Below are 16,610 nucleotides of genomic sequence, written 5' to 3' on the forward strand. Positions count from 1 at the left end.
TCCAAATTAACTTCGAATCAAGTTCGTTGGCCGGGTCCGTTGTGCTGACTTGATGTCATAATGTAGGCTATGTCTGTCTAATTGTAGACAACAGTACTGTTAAGCCATTTTAAAAGTATTGAAATAAATATTTCAGCTCGCGCATTCGCCACTGAAGTGCAGCCAGGATTGAGAACCCGCCGTGTTCATTGCCCTGTACCAGCCCACCTCGAGAAGTGGTTTAGTCCTCAGAAGTGTATTTGGCATGAATAGCTCGGGGTCTCAACAAAGAGGCCGAGCTCTGTGCTCCTCATCGGTGTTTGGAAACCACTGGTTCGTGTGATGAGACCGAGGGGAGAGCTGGGTCTGGAGTCTCTCTCTCTCTCTCTCTTTCTCTCGCTGCATTAGGCCGTAATAGGTTTGGGATGACCTAAACGATTTGTTGACTGGGACAATAAATCTGTTGTGTGTTTCTTGGCATGCTGAGGGGAGGATTACAAGTTGTCGTACAAAGGAATGCAAATTGCTGGCCAAACTGCTGGAGAGGGCTTGGAGGAGGCGAGCAATTCGCACCATTTGTGCGGATCCCTTCTTCTTTTCTTCCCTTTATTTTATGTTTTTCTATTAGGCCTAATAACTGTGAAGGGGTTGAAAGTAGTCACTGTATTCATCCCAAATCAATGGATCACCCATAGCAAGCCCTGTAGACCCCGAGATTTGCATTCCATTGAAATATCGACGCTGAGAGGTGACCAGGAGGACAATGTCCTTCACTGGTGTTTGGACATTTCTATAGGGAACCTCGTGAAAAGTCTTGAATCACTTGGATTTCATCACTCTCTTCGATCCTCTCTTAGCTTCCCCGTAATTATTTCACACGAGTCTGCTGAGTTATGGATTTGGTCGACCGTCACAGTCACACTAAGTCTAAAATATTGACTTAAACTTTATTCGCCTGCCATTTTTTTTTTTTTTTTTTTTTTTGCACAACATAGGCCTATCATTTGATTGCACTTGCTAAATAATCATATCATATTTCATATGAGGATAGTACTTCTATAGTAAGACATGACAAATCAAGTCATATTCTTTATTCATGTTGTGCATCTCAAATTTTATTTCCCTATTTTTTCTTAATAAAACGTTATTTTATTACTTTCAGTTTTAGTTTCTTTTAAGTTTATAATTAAAATTGGTTCTCAAGTCTGTGATGGACTATAAAAAACCAGCCTAATTCAGCACTAAACTGGTTCAAATAAGCTAAGTAATTTCAACACTTGGTCTTAGGTGGAACTTGTAGATCAATCACCTAGGCCTTTGTGTATTATAAGCACAATTAAATGTCTCTCTGTCAATAATATTTCAGGTTTAGAGTACGCTAGATGTCTAGTTTGTAATATTTCATTAAAGCCACTGTTAAGCATTTCATCCATCTTGGTTGTTCTCTAATCGCGGTGGATAAATTGCCTGTCCTGCAGACGCTTTCAATTTCGGTGTTGAAGAATGGAGACAGGGACAAAGCCGTGTTCAACAGCGCCTCCTAGTGACCCCTGAATACAATAACGCCCGGCTCCCATGGACACCTCGAATCCTTGTGAAGTTCCCTGGTTCTTCTGCAGCGAGAAAATAAGAAAATATGACCTATGAGTCATAGGCTATGACTATGCGCCACATATTCCCTCAGGCAAATAAAAATAGTCTTAGCTAGCCCACTATTCGTTATGATGATTTAGCGCCATCAATCAATGTCAGTGGTGCTAAAAGTTATCTATCTATCTATCTATCTATCTATCTATCTATCTATCCTTGTGTGTTGCGTGCGTGGAGGGGTTGCTGGAAAATTCAGCTGACTTCAGCACTGTAAATCGCTAAACCTACTTGAATTCTCTCCTTTACCTCCCTACCTCTTGATCAATTGGGAGGGATCCGTCGTTTTAATTAAAACACAACAACAACGTTGTAGTTTAAAAGTCCGCTCTCAGCGTATATCATTCTCAGGAGACGACAGACTCCTCCCTGTTAACAGGTTTAATGGCGCTGCGCTAAAAGCACCTGCCATGTGAGAGTTACAATGATATTTTACGATCGCCCGCTTCCAGGGACGAGCCATTATTGCGCTCCTCATAACTTTTTAACAGACTTGTTGCATAAGGCCAAAGACGATTTTTTTAAAGACAAAAAAGCGCATGTGAGCGCGAGACAGGAAGAGTCTTGTCTTGATTTAGCCTACCTCATAAAAAAACGGCACTTAGCTTAGCACAAGGACACCGAAATTATGCCAAGCCCTTTCCACGTTTGTTTATTAAAACGAACTAGTTGCCTATCTAAACTAACAGGGAATTTCGTTAAAAGGTTTCCCGAGAGACAGGTGAATTCGAGGCCTTGCTTTGAGGCGTGAGACGCTTTATGTCGTAGCCTGGTGTCGTCACCGGGATTCTGCTCATCCTAACGACCCACACATCTCTTTATGCAAACCTCGCCCCTCAATTAATCTCATTGTCTTTGATCAGCACTCATCGCTACATTTAAACCCATTGGCACTCGGCTACCCATATGTGGCACACCGCGCGAGTGGCCGTGCGACCACGATTGGTTTGATAAATACAATAATGACATGGCACAAAAGACCCGAATATCCATTTCTAAAGGAGTGGCGCGAGTGGTTTTCCCGCCACATACAGTACGTCACCCTGGCAACGGCGCCTCTAGAATGCAGATCAGGCGCTCGGCTCTTGTGTTCTTCTCAGCAATCGAGTTTGATAGCTGTCACTTTTGTTCACAGGAAAAGGGGGCAGGTGGAAATTACAATGTGCTCCGAAACCATCGCCCAGATCTTTTTCCTCTCTCCAGTTCTGAATTGATCAATTTGCCTCTTTTTTTTTTTTCTTTTTTGCCCTTCCACTTACGAGCGCCAGAGTCCCATAAAACCGCTCACTTAGGCGCGCGCGGCGGCAGCGGGAGAGAGGTCAGTGTTATCCAAACAGTGCCATCGGGCCATTTGCTATAGCACCCTCCAGCCAGCACGCCGGAGGAACCAGAGCCCGTCACTTCAATCAAGCTTACAAGCACAAGCTGTGCACAATGAATTTATAATGCCAAGAGCAGAGGAGCAAAATCACACCAGAAGAGCGAGGGAGAGGGAAACGGGGAGAGAGCGATGGAGAGGAGTGTGTGGGAGGTGAAAAGCATTACACACACACAGAGAGAGAGAAGAAAGAGAGAGAGAGAGAGAGAAAGAGTATTATGCTATCGGTGTCAATGGCTCCTATTTTGCTTGTGCGTTTGCTTGTTTACAGATGGAAATAAACAAGTGATTGTTGAAGGTGAGGAAATAGACTGTGAGCAAAGCCAGTAGTAAACAGCGACCTGTTGTCATTGTGTATATACATGTGTGACAACAGTGTTATAATGTGCTATTCTCAGGTAGCTGGTGTGTGGCTGATGGAGGTTTATTTCGCCTGTGTTTTCTCAACACTTGCAGCGATACTGTGACTATTTGAATATGGTGTGTGTGTCAGAGTTGTTTGCTCATTTTACACCTGGCTGGTGGCCTTTGACCACATTAAGTTCGTATTATGGCTGCTCTTATCATGTCCAATCAAACATTCAAAGAGAGAAACATATACATGTTTACCTAAAGAAATCGAAGGAGAAACAAATGAAACTGATTGAGAATGAAAGAAGTGAATGTGTGAAAATAAGAAAACATCTTGAGGTAGAGAAAAGGGATAGATGCTGAAAGGGATCAAGGCTATATGGTGCAGTTCCTCATCTGTCCTCTAGTTCTACAAGGAGGCTGATCAGCCTTTGGCAAACAGGATGTTTTTATGAGACAGCACTGCAGTTACGAGTTACCTTGACTGTCTCGGGTTTAAGAGCTCGTCGGCCTTGGGGTTTCCTGGATACACCTGGGGGAGGTGATAAAGATCTTAAGTTAATGGAGCCATTGAGTTCAAATTAAACCCATTCTAAGTTAGTCTCCGGGTTCTCCTTCAGAGTGCGTCTGAGGCCTAGTACCTTGTTTGTCTCCAGTCCAGGGTCTCAGTTAAGGACAAATGCCCTTGATTTGTGTACGTCTGCATCTTCAATTAAAGCGAAATGCTGTTTCCATGGTGTCGACTGCATCCTGAAACACTTTCTGTGACATTTCAAACAGGTGTTTGGAGACTGACTGATGGGAAAATATTTGATCTCTCTTCTGTGCATGCTTCTCATCACTTAAACATATAATTTGCATATGTATGTGCTTGGATCTGTATGTGCGTGTGTGTGTGTGTGTGTGTGTGTGTGTGTGTGTGTGTGCATGCATGCACAGTTTGCATAGTGAGCATCAGTTTAGCCTCACACTCACAAACAAACACACACACACACACACACACACACACTCACACACATATTAGCAATGTTTGATCAAATTTAATCCAGGACCATTTGACCTCCACCTTCCCTATGACCTCCAGCAAACTCCTCGGGGAGATGAAGGCTAAGGTGTGTGTTTGTATGCCTTGATGTCTGACTAAGGACTAAACGCTGATGGTCAAACACACATCCCCTTTTTCTTTGACTCTCTGTCTACTCACTTCCAAATCCATTACCCCCCCCTCCTCCTTCTAGCGTGCACAGGAAAAGAAAAGGAAAATAATAGTTTTATGCATGGCTCAAGTTCCAAAATGTGAATTTATGAGCTTGAAAATTACACAGATATAAATAATTACTCTAGATTGATGATGCATTGCTCCTTTAAACAGCTTTCTGTCTGCTCACAGATGATGAAATAAAGGCAAAGAGAGACTCTCCTAAAAATATAAATACAATTCAGATCATTATGGTTTTTATTTGATTTAGCCTATATGTGAACAGTGATAATCTGTAAAATGTAAAAAAAAAAAAAAAAAAAAATCTTCCATTTTACAAACGGTTCTGGAACATTATTTGGTGTGAACAATGCTTGTTGATCTGTAAACCCTGACACTCTGAACCATTTTTGGGGTCAAATGATGCCACATTTTGCTTTAGTGAATAAAAATGGAAATAATAATAATAATCATTTGTATTCATTATGGGGAAAGTATCTTTGGATAAAATCATATTTGTTTCTCTCTTTTTTACTCTCTCGCTGCCTCAGACAAGCTTTCATGTGTATGTAATTATCAGACATCATTATGTGGTGATTGTCATCACTGGAGCATCAAAGCTTGGGATCCTCGCGTGCGTGTCAGTGAAGCTTACCACTACTTTCCCCCCTCTTCTCTCTCTCTCTCTCTCTCTCTCTCTCTCTCGATAGTTCCAATTATTTATTTATTTATTTATTTAGAATACATTTATTAGCGTCTGTTTTTGAGAGCACTAGCTTCAGTCCGTATCAAAGAGAGCGCGTGAAGTGAAGTGCCCCTTGTTCACGAATAAATGAATCGGTGCAACGTCGAGAAAAGCTGTGAACCACTATACTCAATATTTTCTTACCTCACTCTCAGTCTGTTTGCCTATTAAAACTTTCTCCCTAGGTGGCAAAATATTTATTCCATAGCGCGACATTAAATGTGATATGATACGATAAATTTGTTCTTTGCATATGTAATACAAACTGTTCTTGTATTGCAGTGTCTTTAATCACATGGCTCGTAATGGTGTAACATTTCGTTTAAACGTTTGTAACTTTTTTTTGTAGGCCTATATACTTTGATATGACAATATTTGTTTGCTAGGAATTAAAATACTTTTTACTAAATTGGGCTGATTTAAAACACTAACAGAAAACATGGACACTTTAAATTATGTGCACTAATTTACCGTGGTTATCAAAAATGTCATGATTTAAAAAAAAAAATTATCGAAGATTGTAAATATTTAATTAGAAACAAAAGCAAATTAAATTGAAAACAAATATTTATAGAATAAAACATGCTAACAATGCGAAAAACATTGTATAAAAGCAGACCTGACCTAGCCTACAATTTTGTGAACCCTTTCTTTGTGGATGTTATATGTCAAATTAAATAATTGAACGTGCCGATTTAAATGACACATTTTTTATGTCATCTACTATTAAAATGAAATAATAGTATAGCCTATATATATTTGTTTTCCAATATATCTTTAATATTTTTATATGGTATATGTCTGTCACCTCAGGAGGGGGAAGGTCATACTGACCTCTGTATTTGGTTAAATTTCTTTATTATATGTAAATATAATGGCAATATCTTTAAAAGTAACAAACTGTATACTGTTTGTAAATATAGTTTTTTTTTTCTGTAAATATAGCTAGAATTTGCATAGCTGCTACTATAATATATTATAGATTATGTAGGCAGTATATTGTTTATCATAAGATATTACTCCAGAAACTCGACAGTGCATGGTGCTTGCATGGCTTTTGCTTTATTGTTTGACATCCACACCTCAACGAAAACACTATGTATGATGTAGCTTATTCATATTATAGAACAATAATATATTTTGTAATAAAAAAAATATGATGAGAGCTGTATTTTTTTCAAGGTAAATATTAATGCACTAATGTGTTTATCCAGACGTTCCTTTTGAAGGAACTGAAATAGCTTTTATTTGAAATAATAAAATGTCCTTTATTTCCATTGATCTCTTAAGGAGTCCTTCCAATGGCAATCCCAGGAACAAAGACACCCTCTTGTTTTGTGTGTTTTAAAACCGTGTCCCTGAAATTTTTATTGATTAAATGAAACATACTATACTGAATTAGTGTTATATTTGAAAGACCTTGAGTTGATTGTGTGTATGCTTCATCTTTCACTCTACTCAATTAGAACTACTCATATTGGCAGAAAGCATTTGAGGGCCACAAACAAAACTATACAGACAAAATATCAGTTATATATATAGTGTAAATACAATCTATAATATATATACTGTAAATACAATCTATAAATATAGTATTACATTTATTTTGACCACCCTACAAGTACAAGATGCTGAAACCACGCCATCTTTGTCTAGCCCTGGTGGGCCTTAACCTTGGACCATACGACCGTGCAAAGGGAGGCTTTAAAGCTGAGGGGGTCCTGGAGGTGTGTGGGCCAAGTCATGCCTTCCACATTATATGCTTTAACATGGATGGCAAATCCAGCACGGTTAAACAAACTTAACCTTCATTTGTGAAACGGTGCAACTCAAAGGGCAGAAAACGACTTGTGAAAGTAATTACCGCTGGGGAAAAGCAACAGGGGGAGAGAGAGAGACGGAGTGGAGGTAAAGAACAAAAATCATTTACGATGAAGAGGCATTTTTAATGAGTTTGCTCAGACATTGATTTTCCCCAGTAATCTTTTATTAATATGCAGTGGGCGTTCTGTCCCCAAGCCCAGGGAGGGGTCACAGCCTGTCAGGACCCCTACTCCCTCAAATAACACCCCAAAGCCAAGGCAAAATGGTATTTTAGCAAAGGCAAACATTGTCCTGTCTTGGCTTAAGGGGCGAAATAGCTGTTTATTTTAAAACTTGTATCTCTCTGCCTGGATAAGTGAGGTACTTCTGTAGGTACTACAAAAGGAGGTGCCGAAAAGACATGTATAAAATTGATAGGTCTATCCAGTTTTGCTTTTAGATTTAATTTATTACTTGAGATGTGAAGTGTTTAAACTTCACTCAGTTGCAGTATTAATTCAGTTTAATCACCTTTGGTTATAAGAAACAAACATGTAGGCCTATACAATTGAGCAAGATATAATTGTATAAAGATGATAAGACAGTGGATTGTATTGATTTGGTAGGAAACTATATATTTTTTTGGTTCCCAATTATATTTATTTTGACCATTTAATATTAGCCATGGCATTTGGTCAGTGCTCAGTTTCTTTAAAGTGTAATTGAGAAAGAATATCCTGATGAAGATAAAGGCAATGGGCAAATGGGCAATGTTATTATTTATTTATAAATACTTAAAAGAAAAGAAAAATACAGCAAGTAGGCCTATTATGGGTTTGATATAAAAAAAAACTTTATTCAATATAAAAACTTAAAATAATATTGTTATTCAAAAATTTTACATTTTTTTAAATCAAGATTATTGAACGTAGACAAACCATCTTTTGCAACGTATTTCTAGAGGTTGAAGATTAGAATGCAACATTTCTTAAGGTACAATCAGTTACAAAGGTGTTGTCTGCCACCTAGTGGATCGAACAGGATGGGTTGGTTGCATTAAATCATTTAGACTAATTTTATTCCAACGCAGTACTTATTTTTTCCTTCCTTGAAAGAGAAAGGAGATAGGTTTTCAATACAATGAAAGCGAATTACAATTTGAAATGCCAAGCTACAAAAAGTAAGAAAAAAAGTAGGCTACCATAAAACTAGTCCATACGAATGGTGGTCAATACTCCACGTCTTATCAATCCATACGGAAGTTTTGTGTATTAGGAACTTTACAAAATACTAAAATTCAGTATTTATTGACTGGCCTTTTCCCTTGTGAACGAGCTCGCGGTCATGACATGCGAGAACAAAAAGGGTTTTGCGTCATTTACGTCAGAGCGGCGCCATTTTTGAGTTGAACAAGACCGCGAATGAATACTCACTCACCTGTCATGACTCACATTAATGATAGTTTTTAACATAGCATTAAACATAACCATCCGATTTTATAGTATGGGAAACCTGCCTTGGAATTTTCTGCCTTCTCATGTTTCACGGAAGAAAAAATATTTGCTTTGGAACTGCATGAGGGTAAGTGATGATGACAAAATGATAACGTTTTTATTTTGGGTGGACTGTTTCTTTAACAGAACAAAACTCGACATCATTGAAAATGTGTATAATAATAAAGTGTCGACCATATTTTCTCCCTCCATTTAATAAATCAACTCGTAATTGTTTGTACAATTTTAGGCAGGCCTACTATACAATAAATAAAAATAATAATAAAAAAATAAATGCTTTGAGTACCAGTAGAGGGCAGTATGCGTTCAAGTATTAGTAACGTTGAAACCCTAAATTAAGGGACAGGAGTCAAGATTCTTTACATAACTCTGTTAACTTTAATACTTGAGAAATGCATGAAAATATACTCTTAATGAAATAATAAATATAAAATTTCTGTATGAACAAATGCACAATTTACAAAATATAAGTGTCATCTCTGTGAACTATTTAAGTTATTCAGTTATCTGTCAGTGACCATATCACATAATAACAGTCTCTATTACATCATTTAGGTTTTTAACCTTTATATGATAATGATAATTTGGTATAGGCTACTTTCTTTTGCCCCATTTCACTTATTAGAAGAAAAAAAAGCACATTCATGTTTAGCTGTCTGCTCTAATGGGGCAGGAGGGAACAGTCATGTGGGTATTCACATCAAGGTACAATCTTAGCTGATACTTATGAATGAAGTCTGGTCAGAGTCATTGCATAAGTATAACAAAATGTTCTTGTTTTTCTTTTACTGTTATTCTTACAGACTACCATTCTGCCAGATGTAACAATTAGAAATTTCTCACATATGTCTGCTGTTACATACTACAGCAACTAATTTACTGTAGGCACTAAGGCAGACATTCAAAATTGATCTAAGCAGTACCTAAATGTACTTTACTGCCATTTATTTTTACCACAGGCAAAGTCACTCAGATACAATTCTGATCGAGTTGAGCTTCCAAGAGACCCATTCCCTCTTCAGGAAGTGAAAAGCAGTTGTGAAATGAGACAGGCCAAAAGGTATGTCAGCGCATATGTTGGGTTTGGAGCAGCGGAGTCAAGAACGCTGGGGTTTGTGGGCAGGCTAGGGGGCATCAGTCTGTCTCTGAGCGGCGTTCGCCTTTGCTGTTGTTCGTGCCGTGTTTGAGGAGGTTCCACCGTCACGTAGCCATTGGTTATCCTCATATTCAGGTGTGGAGTTGTGCTACGGTCAACATGAAAACAAAAATGTGGGTTTTATTAGTAAAGAGCAGCTTTGAATTTCTTGCGGTGTCTGGCATGTGTCGTGTCCTCACCTGTCTCCTATGCGCACCCACAGGTCACTGAACAGCCGTGGTCGACTGTGTGAATGATGGGTTTTACGAGGGCGCTTGTAGCGGCCAAACTCCTCTAGCTGGCTGAGACTGTCTGGCAGCAGCATGTGTGTGAGTTCTTCCTGGCTGATCTCCTCTAGCTCTGGAGGTTCTGATGTCCATTCAGTCACTGACTCAAAGCTGTCTTCAGAGGGATTCACAGTAGTCGCCTCAACCTCAGACCAGCTCCTTCTGTGAGAACATGTGGAAGTTACAAAACTTATGGGGTGCAGAATTTTAATGGGAAATTGTCGAAACACAACAAGTTCATCACTATATCTATCTATCTATCTATCTATCTATCTATCTATCTATCTATCTATCTATCTATCTATCTATCTATCTATATATGCTTAAAATTAGGCGTGCATGATATATCAGTACCATATCATTTATTAGTTGTTTTTTTATTGTGTTTGTCAATATCGGATATATTAGCTGATATTTAATTAGCATGATAATGTCACCACATTTTAAATTGAGATTATTTTTACTGTCATCCAGTGCTCACTAATATCTTTTAAAACATTATTAATTTAATAATGTAAATAATTGAGAAAATCTCAAAATGAATATCCATTTTTTAATACTAAATTATAACTTTGTGATGTTTAAATTCAGTTGCAGTGTTTAAAATGATAAATTTTTTGTTTTAGTTTTCAATTTACTTAACATTTATTTAAATAAAAATTGACTAATAATAACTATTTGAATATCAGCCATCTATATCATAAAAAAATTATATCAGGCTATCAATTTAGGTTAGGATTTTAATATAAATTTAGTTGTAGCATTTAAAATGAGTATTTTTTAGCTTTTACTGTTATTTAAAAAAAATTATTTAAAGATAATTTTAATTAAAATGTATTATTAATGAATATTTTATTATCAGCCATTTATAAAAATTTACAAGCAATTTTCTGATTATCGACATAGGTCAGAATTTAAGTATCGATGCATCCCTATTCCCTACTTAAAATAGTGGATTAATACATATGAAGGTTATTTGAGAACTGGGTAGTGTCAGGAGACACCTTTGAAGTACTGGAGATAAAATCCTAGTAGTGTTTTAAAAAAGCTCTGGCTTATGGTGTGTGTGCATGTGTTTTGGAGATACCTTGGACTTCAAACAGCTTCATATCAACCTTTCAGCTTGCTAAGAATTTACAAAGAGCCAGTGAGGTCAAAACTACAACCTCAAAGTCTTGAGCTCCCTTACTGATATCCATATTCAGACTTGCATACCAATCCATACAGCTATTAAATGCCAGTGTTATAGAGTCATGACTCTTCTTTCATTATAGACATTTGGACATAGACTTTACCATAGTGAACCAGTAGGGCGTAGCATTGCTCAAGATTATGCCACACTGTACTTGTCACCTCCTGCTGGTGAGTACCCTATAGGGCATTTCATCGAGTAACCATGACGACATTTGGTAAACCGTACTTTATTCCAAACTGCCTCATTGTGGTTAGGCCAACCCACTGTGTTTAGTATGTCCATGAAGTGTTTTGTTTGGTTTGAATCTCATAATCACCCATATGTAAACCACAAGCACACTACAGGACTGGTTTCGGTTCTCCAGTTTGTGGTTCATGAGCTTTTAGTAAACACATGTCCAGCTGCCATTGCATGTTGTTTTACTTACCCATCATATCACCTCATTTTTTTTTTTTTTTGCGCTTTACAGAGAAGAGAAAAGTGAGCTAGAGGGAGCAGGCCTGAGAAAGCTGGAAGGGTTCATGTTTCTAAACCACAGTCAGTCCGTCATTCAGCCAGTCCATCCAGCTGTCAGCTTGTTACCACAGCCACTGTCATCATCTCCAGCAATCTGAGAACCCCCCCTCATGCACTCTCTGCCTCTCCCACTTCCAGTGGTGCAATGTGCCAAAGGAAAACGTTTGCACTGAAATTTGCAACAGGAGATTTTTCAAATGACACCGGCTGTATGTTGTGGCGGTGGTTGGGTGCTTTTGAGTTGTAACTGCCTTTCTGATACTGTTGGCTTGCTCATCGCTCTCATTTTTCCATTTGCGTCTTTGTTGGGTGTTGGAGTCATTACAACAGCTATTTAATGAGTACAACCTACAAAGCCTTTGGATCACCTCCTTCCAGCTCCCCCAAAGGCCTGTTGAGTAATGGTACGAGTATGCCAACAATGGAGGTGGGTTTCCTTTGTTTGAGCAGGCATTGCACCTCTCTCTAAAAGATAACTGGGTGAGGACTGAGTTTGGAAGAGTGCTGGTGTAGCCCACCTTGTCATGGTTAGCAGGGGGAGATAAAAGGAATAGTTTAGCACTGTTTGCAGTTTAGCACAGTAAGTGGAATATCCTCCTGGTGATTTACAAAGTGCTTGGGGTTTCTATGTGGTGAAATACGATGCACTACTGAGTCTGTGTATGTAGTATGCGTCATTATATTCTGCGCCACAGAATATTCAGGAAAGTTTGTTGTATAAATAACTTCATAATTATTGTGTGTGTGCACGGTATTGGCATGGGAGGAAAAGGAATTAGTGGAGACTGAATCTTAACGGGGAGGAAAAGGTGAAGAGGAGCACTGTCCTTGGTGAGAGAACCATAAAGCCAAGAGTGTGAAGCAGAGTTGTGTTCAAAATGCAGTTCCTGAAGTTGACTTGAGGTAGCAAAAAAGAAGCAGAAGTTCAGTTCCAATTGGAATGCAATGAAGTAGAATTACAATTAATTATGAAGAAATTCATATAACTGTAATTTTTAAGGTTTTCAAACATGGCTTTGTCAAGCTAACATTAAAATTTGGCTTGACAATACCATGTTTGAAAGTTTTTTAAAAAGCCTTGAAGTTTCTAAGGTTATAGGCCTTGGATGGATGGATGGATGGATAGATAGATTGATTGATTAACTTTTGTGGCCCTGGGTTGAAGAACACTTAATTTCCCAGAATGCATTACCTGTGTTGAATTTCTTTGCATTGCAATTCAGTAAATTCCACTGCATTCTGATTCAAATTCTGAATTAATTCAGAATTTTGCACAACCCTGGTGTAAAGTGTTTGTATGTGTGTGTACTCACTGTGTGATGGGCTCTTGCGCTGGTGTGTGCTCCACCTCATAGCCCTCCTGCCTCAGAATGTCCAGTACACTATGATTCCCCAGGAAATGACCTGCAGAACACAGGAAACAAGTAGCAGCCGTGTTAATGAGGATAAGTTTAAGGTGGGCGTGTGCAAATATTAAGAGAAAGTAGATAAGTGCATATAGTTATGGGCGGACGCTGTCTCAAGAACCCTCAGTTTCTCTTGTTCTTGATCTTGAGGTGCACTTGTTCCTTCAAGAATAAGGCCATATAAAATGCCCCTGTGCTACTGTCTCTCCGCCTCAGCTCTCACATATAATACGCTCATAATTCCTTCACTCTTGAGACATCAAACGCACGCGCTCCAGCGCCACGCTGATGAAAGCTGTTTCACTTGTCTGCGTAGCCGATAATCCTGTGTGTCACTCAACCCAGCAATAAGCGCTAATACAGCCTGACCTCATCGCCTCAGCATGCTCCGTGAGCTTATTAACGGCACGCTGAAAATCTTCAAGGCTGTCTCTTTTCATGCTTCTTTATCATCATTATTTTGCTGATCACTCGTGAAGACAGGGAAGGGGAGGGGGAGAGATGGGGCCCGCGGTGCTTTCTTGGCCGCCGAGTTCAAAGGCTGCTGGGGCGACTGGCACGGAGCGTGAAGAGGCTACTGCTGAGCGGCGGTCAGATCAGACGGACAGATTATGCCGCTACGCCCTTCGGCCCGATGGGAAGGAACAGGCGGCCCATTGAGGCCGGTCCTGTTGTGTTCCTCACCTCGTCTCCCATCCCAGAGCTGACTCAGGTTCAATGACACTGCGGCATGGTCGGCGCAAACTATCACACCCACATACTCTGATTAATGTTCATATTAAACTCGGTTAGAAATGATCTTTTATGGAAATTTCGAGTAAAACAGCCATGCCTCTGTATTCTGCATGTAAAGTCGAGCAGTTCATTTCATGTGCTGTATTTATTTGCAGGGTTTGAGCCACATAAATAACCCAGCTGGACAGAGCGTTCTCACAGACATTTGGCTACTGGAGGAAGTAGTTACTGGAGAAGTGTTTGGTTACTAGAGGAAGTAGTTGGATTAAGTTTCAGGCTGCGGTGAGGTGCGGGTGGTCACCAAATTGGTGAGGTTTTTCTTTGTTGGGACTTATTTAGGGCGCATTCGGAGGTCTTTCAGAAAAGCTCTCCTTTAATTAATGCAAGGAGGCAGATGCATGCTACAAAACAAATCAGCCTGAACTAATCTCTTGCTCTTTCTCCGTAGGCACCCACACCCAAAACACTGGCACACGATAAATAAATATACACACCCAGAAACAAACAAACAAACAAACCTGTGCGCCATACACACAGACTCGTTTCTCAACAGGAGCTTCAGCTCTCCAAAGGCTGATACAATTCATTATGTATATTTGTGGTGTTTATTTTGGGACCGCAGTTAGTATATTCTGATTACCAAGAGAAAACTGCAGTTAAGAAATCCTGAAAACACGCACAGGCCTTAAACAAATCCATTTGAGGCTTAGTAAAAGCTCCTGGCTTTTCACTACAGTTACACCTAAAGCCCTCATCCAAATCATCCTGTTTACAGGTGCAGGTGCAGTGACTGTCAGTTCATTCCTTCTGATTCAGTCAAAGTAGAGCACATGTGGTGTTTCCATAGTTTGTTTTTCAACCTGTAGCTCAGTCGGTAAAGCACGGCGGGAGCAATTCCATGGCAATGGGTTCGATTCACTGGGAGTATGAATACATTGAATTCACTGTAAGTGGCTTTAAATAACAGTGTCTGGCATATTAATAAATGTAAATGTTTAACTAATGTCCTTACGGCCTGGCTTTTGCTGTAATGCTTAAGCTCTGAGCTTTCTCTCTCTCTGACTTTCATCAGACTTGTTCTCGTTTTCACTCTCGGGGTATTTAGGGTTCTCAATCACTTTTTAGCAAAAATTCTTTGGTGCATTTATACATTTTATGAATCCCCTCTCCTCTCGCCCAATCTTCATACTCAGAAGATGTACTGTGAACGGTTCAGTGGTTGGTTTGAGTGTTTTGGTTTGTGTCCAGGTATGTCAGCACCTTTATGATACATGACAAACAACACGCACGCACACACACACACACACACACACACACACACACACACACACACACACACAGCCATTCAGCCAATATTTTAGACTTGTGTGCAGTGTTTTACACAGCAGGATTTTTATGTAGTAATTATCATAGTTTTAGTCATAGTTATTATCAGCTTAAATCTAGTTAATATATTTTTTGTCATATTTGTCAATTTTATTATAATTTATTAAACTCGCTATAAGATAGCAAATAATTTTATATTCCATATTATATTTTAATTTTAAATGCAAAACAGACCAAACATTAACCAAAGTGAATTAGCAAAAGTTAAAGCAAACTAGTTCAGTTACAATTTAGGTATTCAAATCTATGATTGTACATACTTTGAACTATTTACATAAACCTTTTATCTACTAAAAGCATTGTTACTGCATTAATACATGCATTGCTGTGTTAGGGTAACCCTAACCCTATTGGTATATGTTTGTCTGCTTAACACTTATGTGAATGTGATTTCACCAAGTATAATATGTTCCTAGATCAACATCTTTGTTGGTCCTGGAACAACATTCCAATCAACCAATAAAAATTGAGGTACAAGTTTACAGTTTATGCCAAGTTTAAGCTTACAACAAGGGTTAGGTGTTTCTACATCAGTGTTATTCACCTATCATTTCTCTCTGATTTTAGGGATAAGTTATGGGTAGGGTTAGGTTTAGGGATAGGGATAGGGTTAGGACTACATGTTCGGGAAGGAATGTTGTTTCAGGATCAACAAAATATGTTGATCCAGGAACATGTCTTACTTGGCAAAATCACGGTGGCCCCTATGGATAGACAGCCAACAAACAAAATATTCATTGGAGAGAGGGAACATTTGAAAGAGTGGAGAAAGCATATGGAAGTAGAATAATGTCAAATGTTTTTGAAATAAAAAGCCTGTTGAATTGCACTACTTGAAAAAAAATAGGCAATGCATTAACCATGCTTGCATTTTAATGCATTGTATTTTTAGTGCTTACATTTTTATGGGCTGAAATTCAACATGGTTCAATATTTAAGCTGTGAATATTTCAATTAAAAACATTTCAAACACCTTTTCATTATTAAAAATTCAATAATCCATATTCACCTTTCATATTTCACTTCCAAAATATTCAAACTGTTTAAAAATACAACCAATAATATTCAACAGGCAATTTTCGGTCCATTTTATTTCGCTTTGCAAATTCGCTTCCACAAATTCAGTGGTTCAAATTCGACAGTAAATTCAACATTGACGTCCAGGAACTGCAGGAAAAGCAGTAGATTGCCGAGCACACTCTCCATCTGCTGTTAGTCTACCTCACCAGCAGATGGTGCAAAAGCGCGTGTTGAAGACCAGCAACAGTTAGAACAAGTCATTAATTTCATTCATAAAACTCATTTACAGCAATGTAAGTGTATTTGTGATTATTA

General features: G+C 38.7%; 1 protein-coding gene across 1 annotated transcript in view; it reads right to left on the reverse strand.

The window, feature by feature from the left end:
- Positions 1–7,948: 7,948 nt before the first annotated feature.
- The window catches only part of trabd2b (TraB domain containing 2B), a 56,798-nt gene continuing 48,136 nt past the window's right edge, over positions 7,949–16,610 (reverse strand). Inside the window, exons 5-7 of the mRNA XM_082187598.1 lie at positions 13,062–13,152; positions 9,951–10,199; positions 7,949–9,859 (exon numbers count right to left, since the gene is read on the reverse strand). Coding sequence (XP_082043724.1) covers positions 9,634–9,859; positions 9,951–10,199; positions 13,062–13,152 — 566 coding nt within the window. The 3' untranslated portion in view covers positions 7,949–9,633. The remainder of the gene's footprint in view (positions 9,860–9,950; positions 10,200–13,061; positions 13,153–16,610) is intronic.

This window comes from Leuciscus leuciscus (assembly GCF_965113295.1).
Source record: "Leuciscus leuciscus genome assembly, chromosome: 13".
NCBI classification, from domain to species: Eukaryota; Metazoa; Chordata; class Actinopteri; order Cypriniformes; family Leuciscidae; genus Leuciscus; species Leuciscus leuciscus.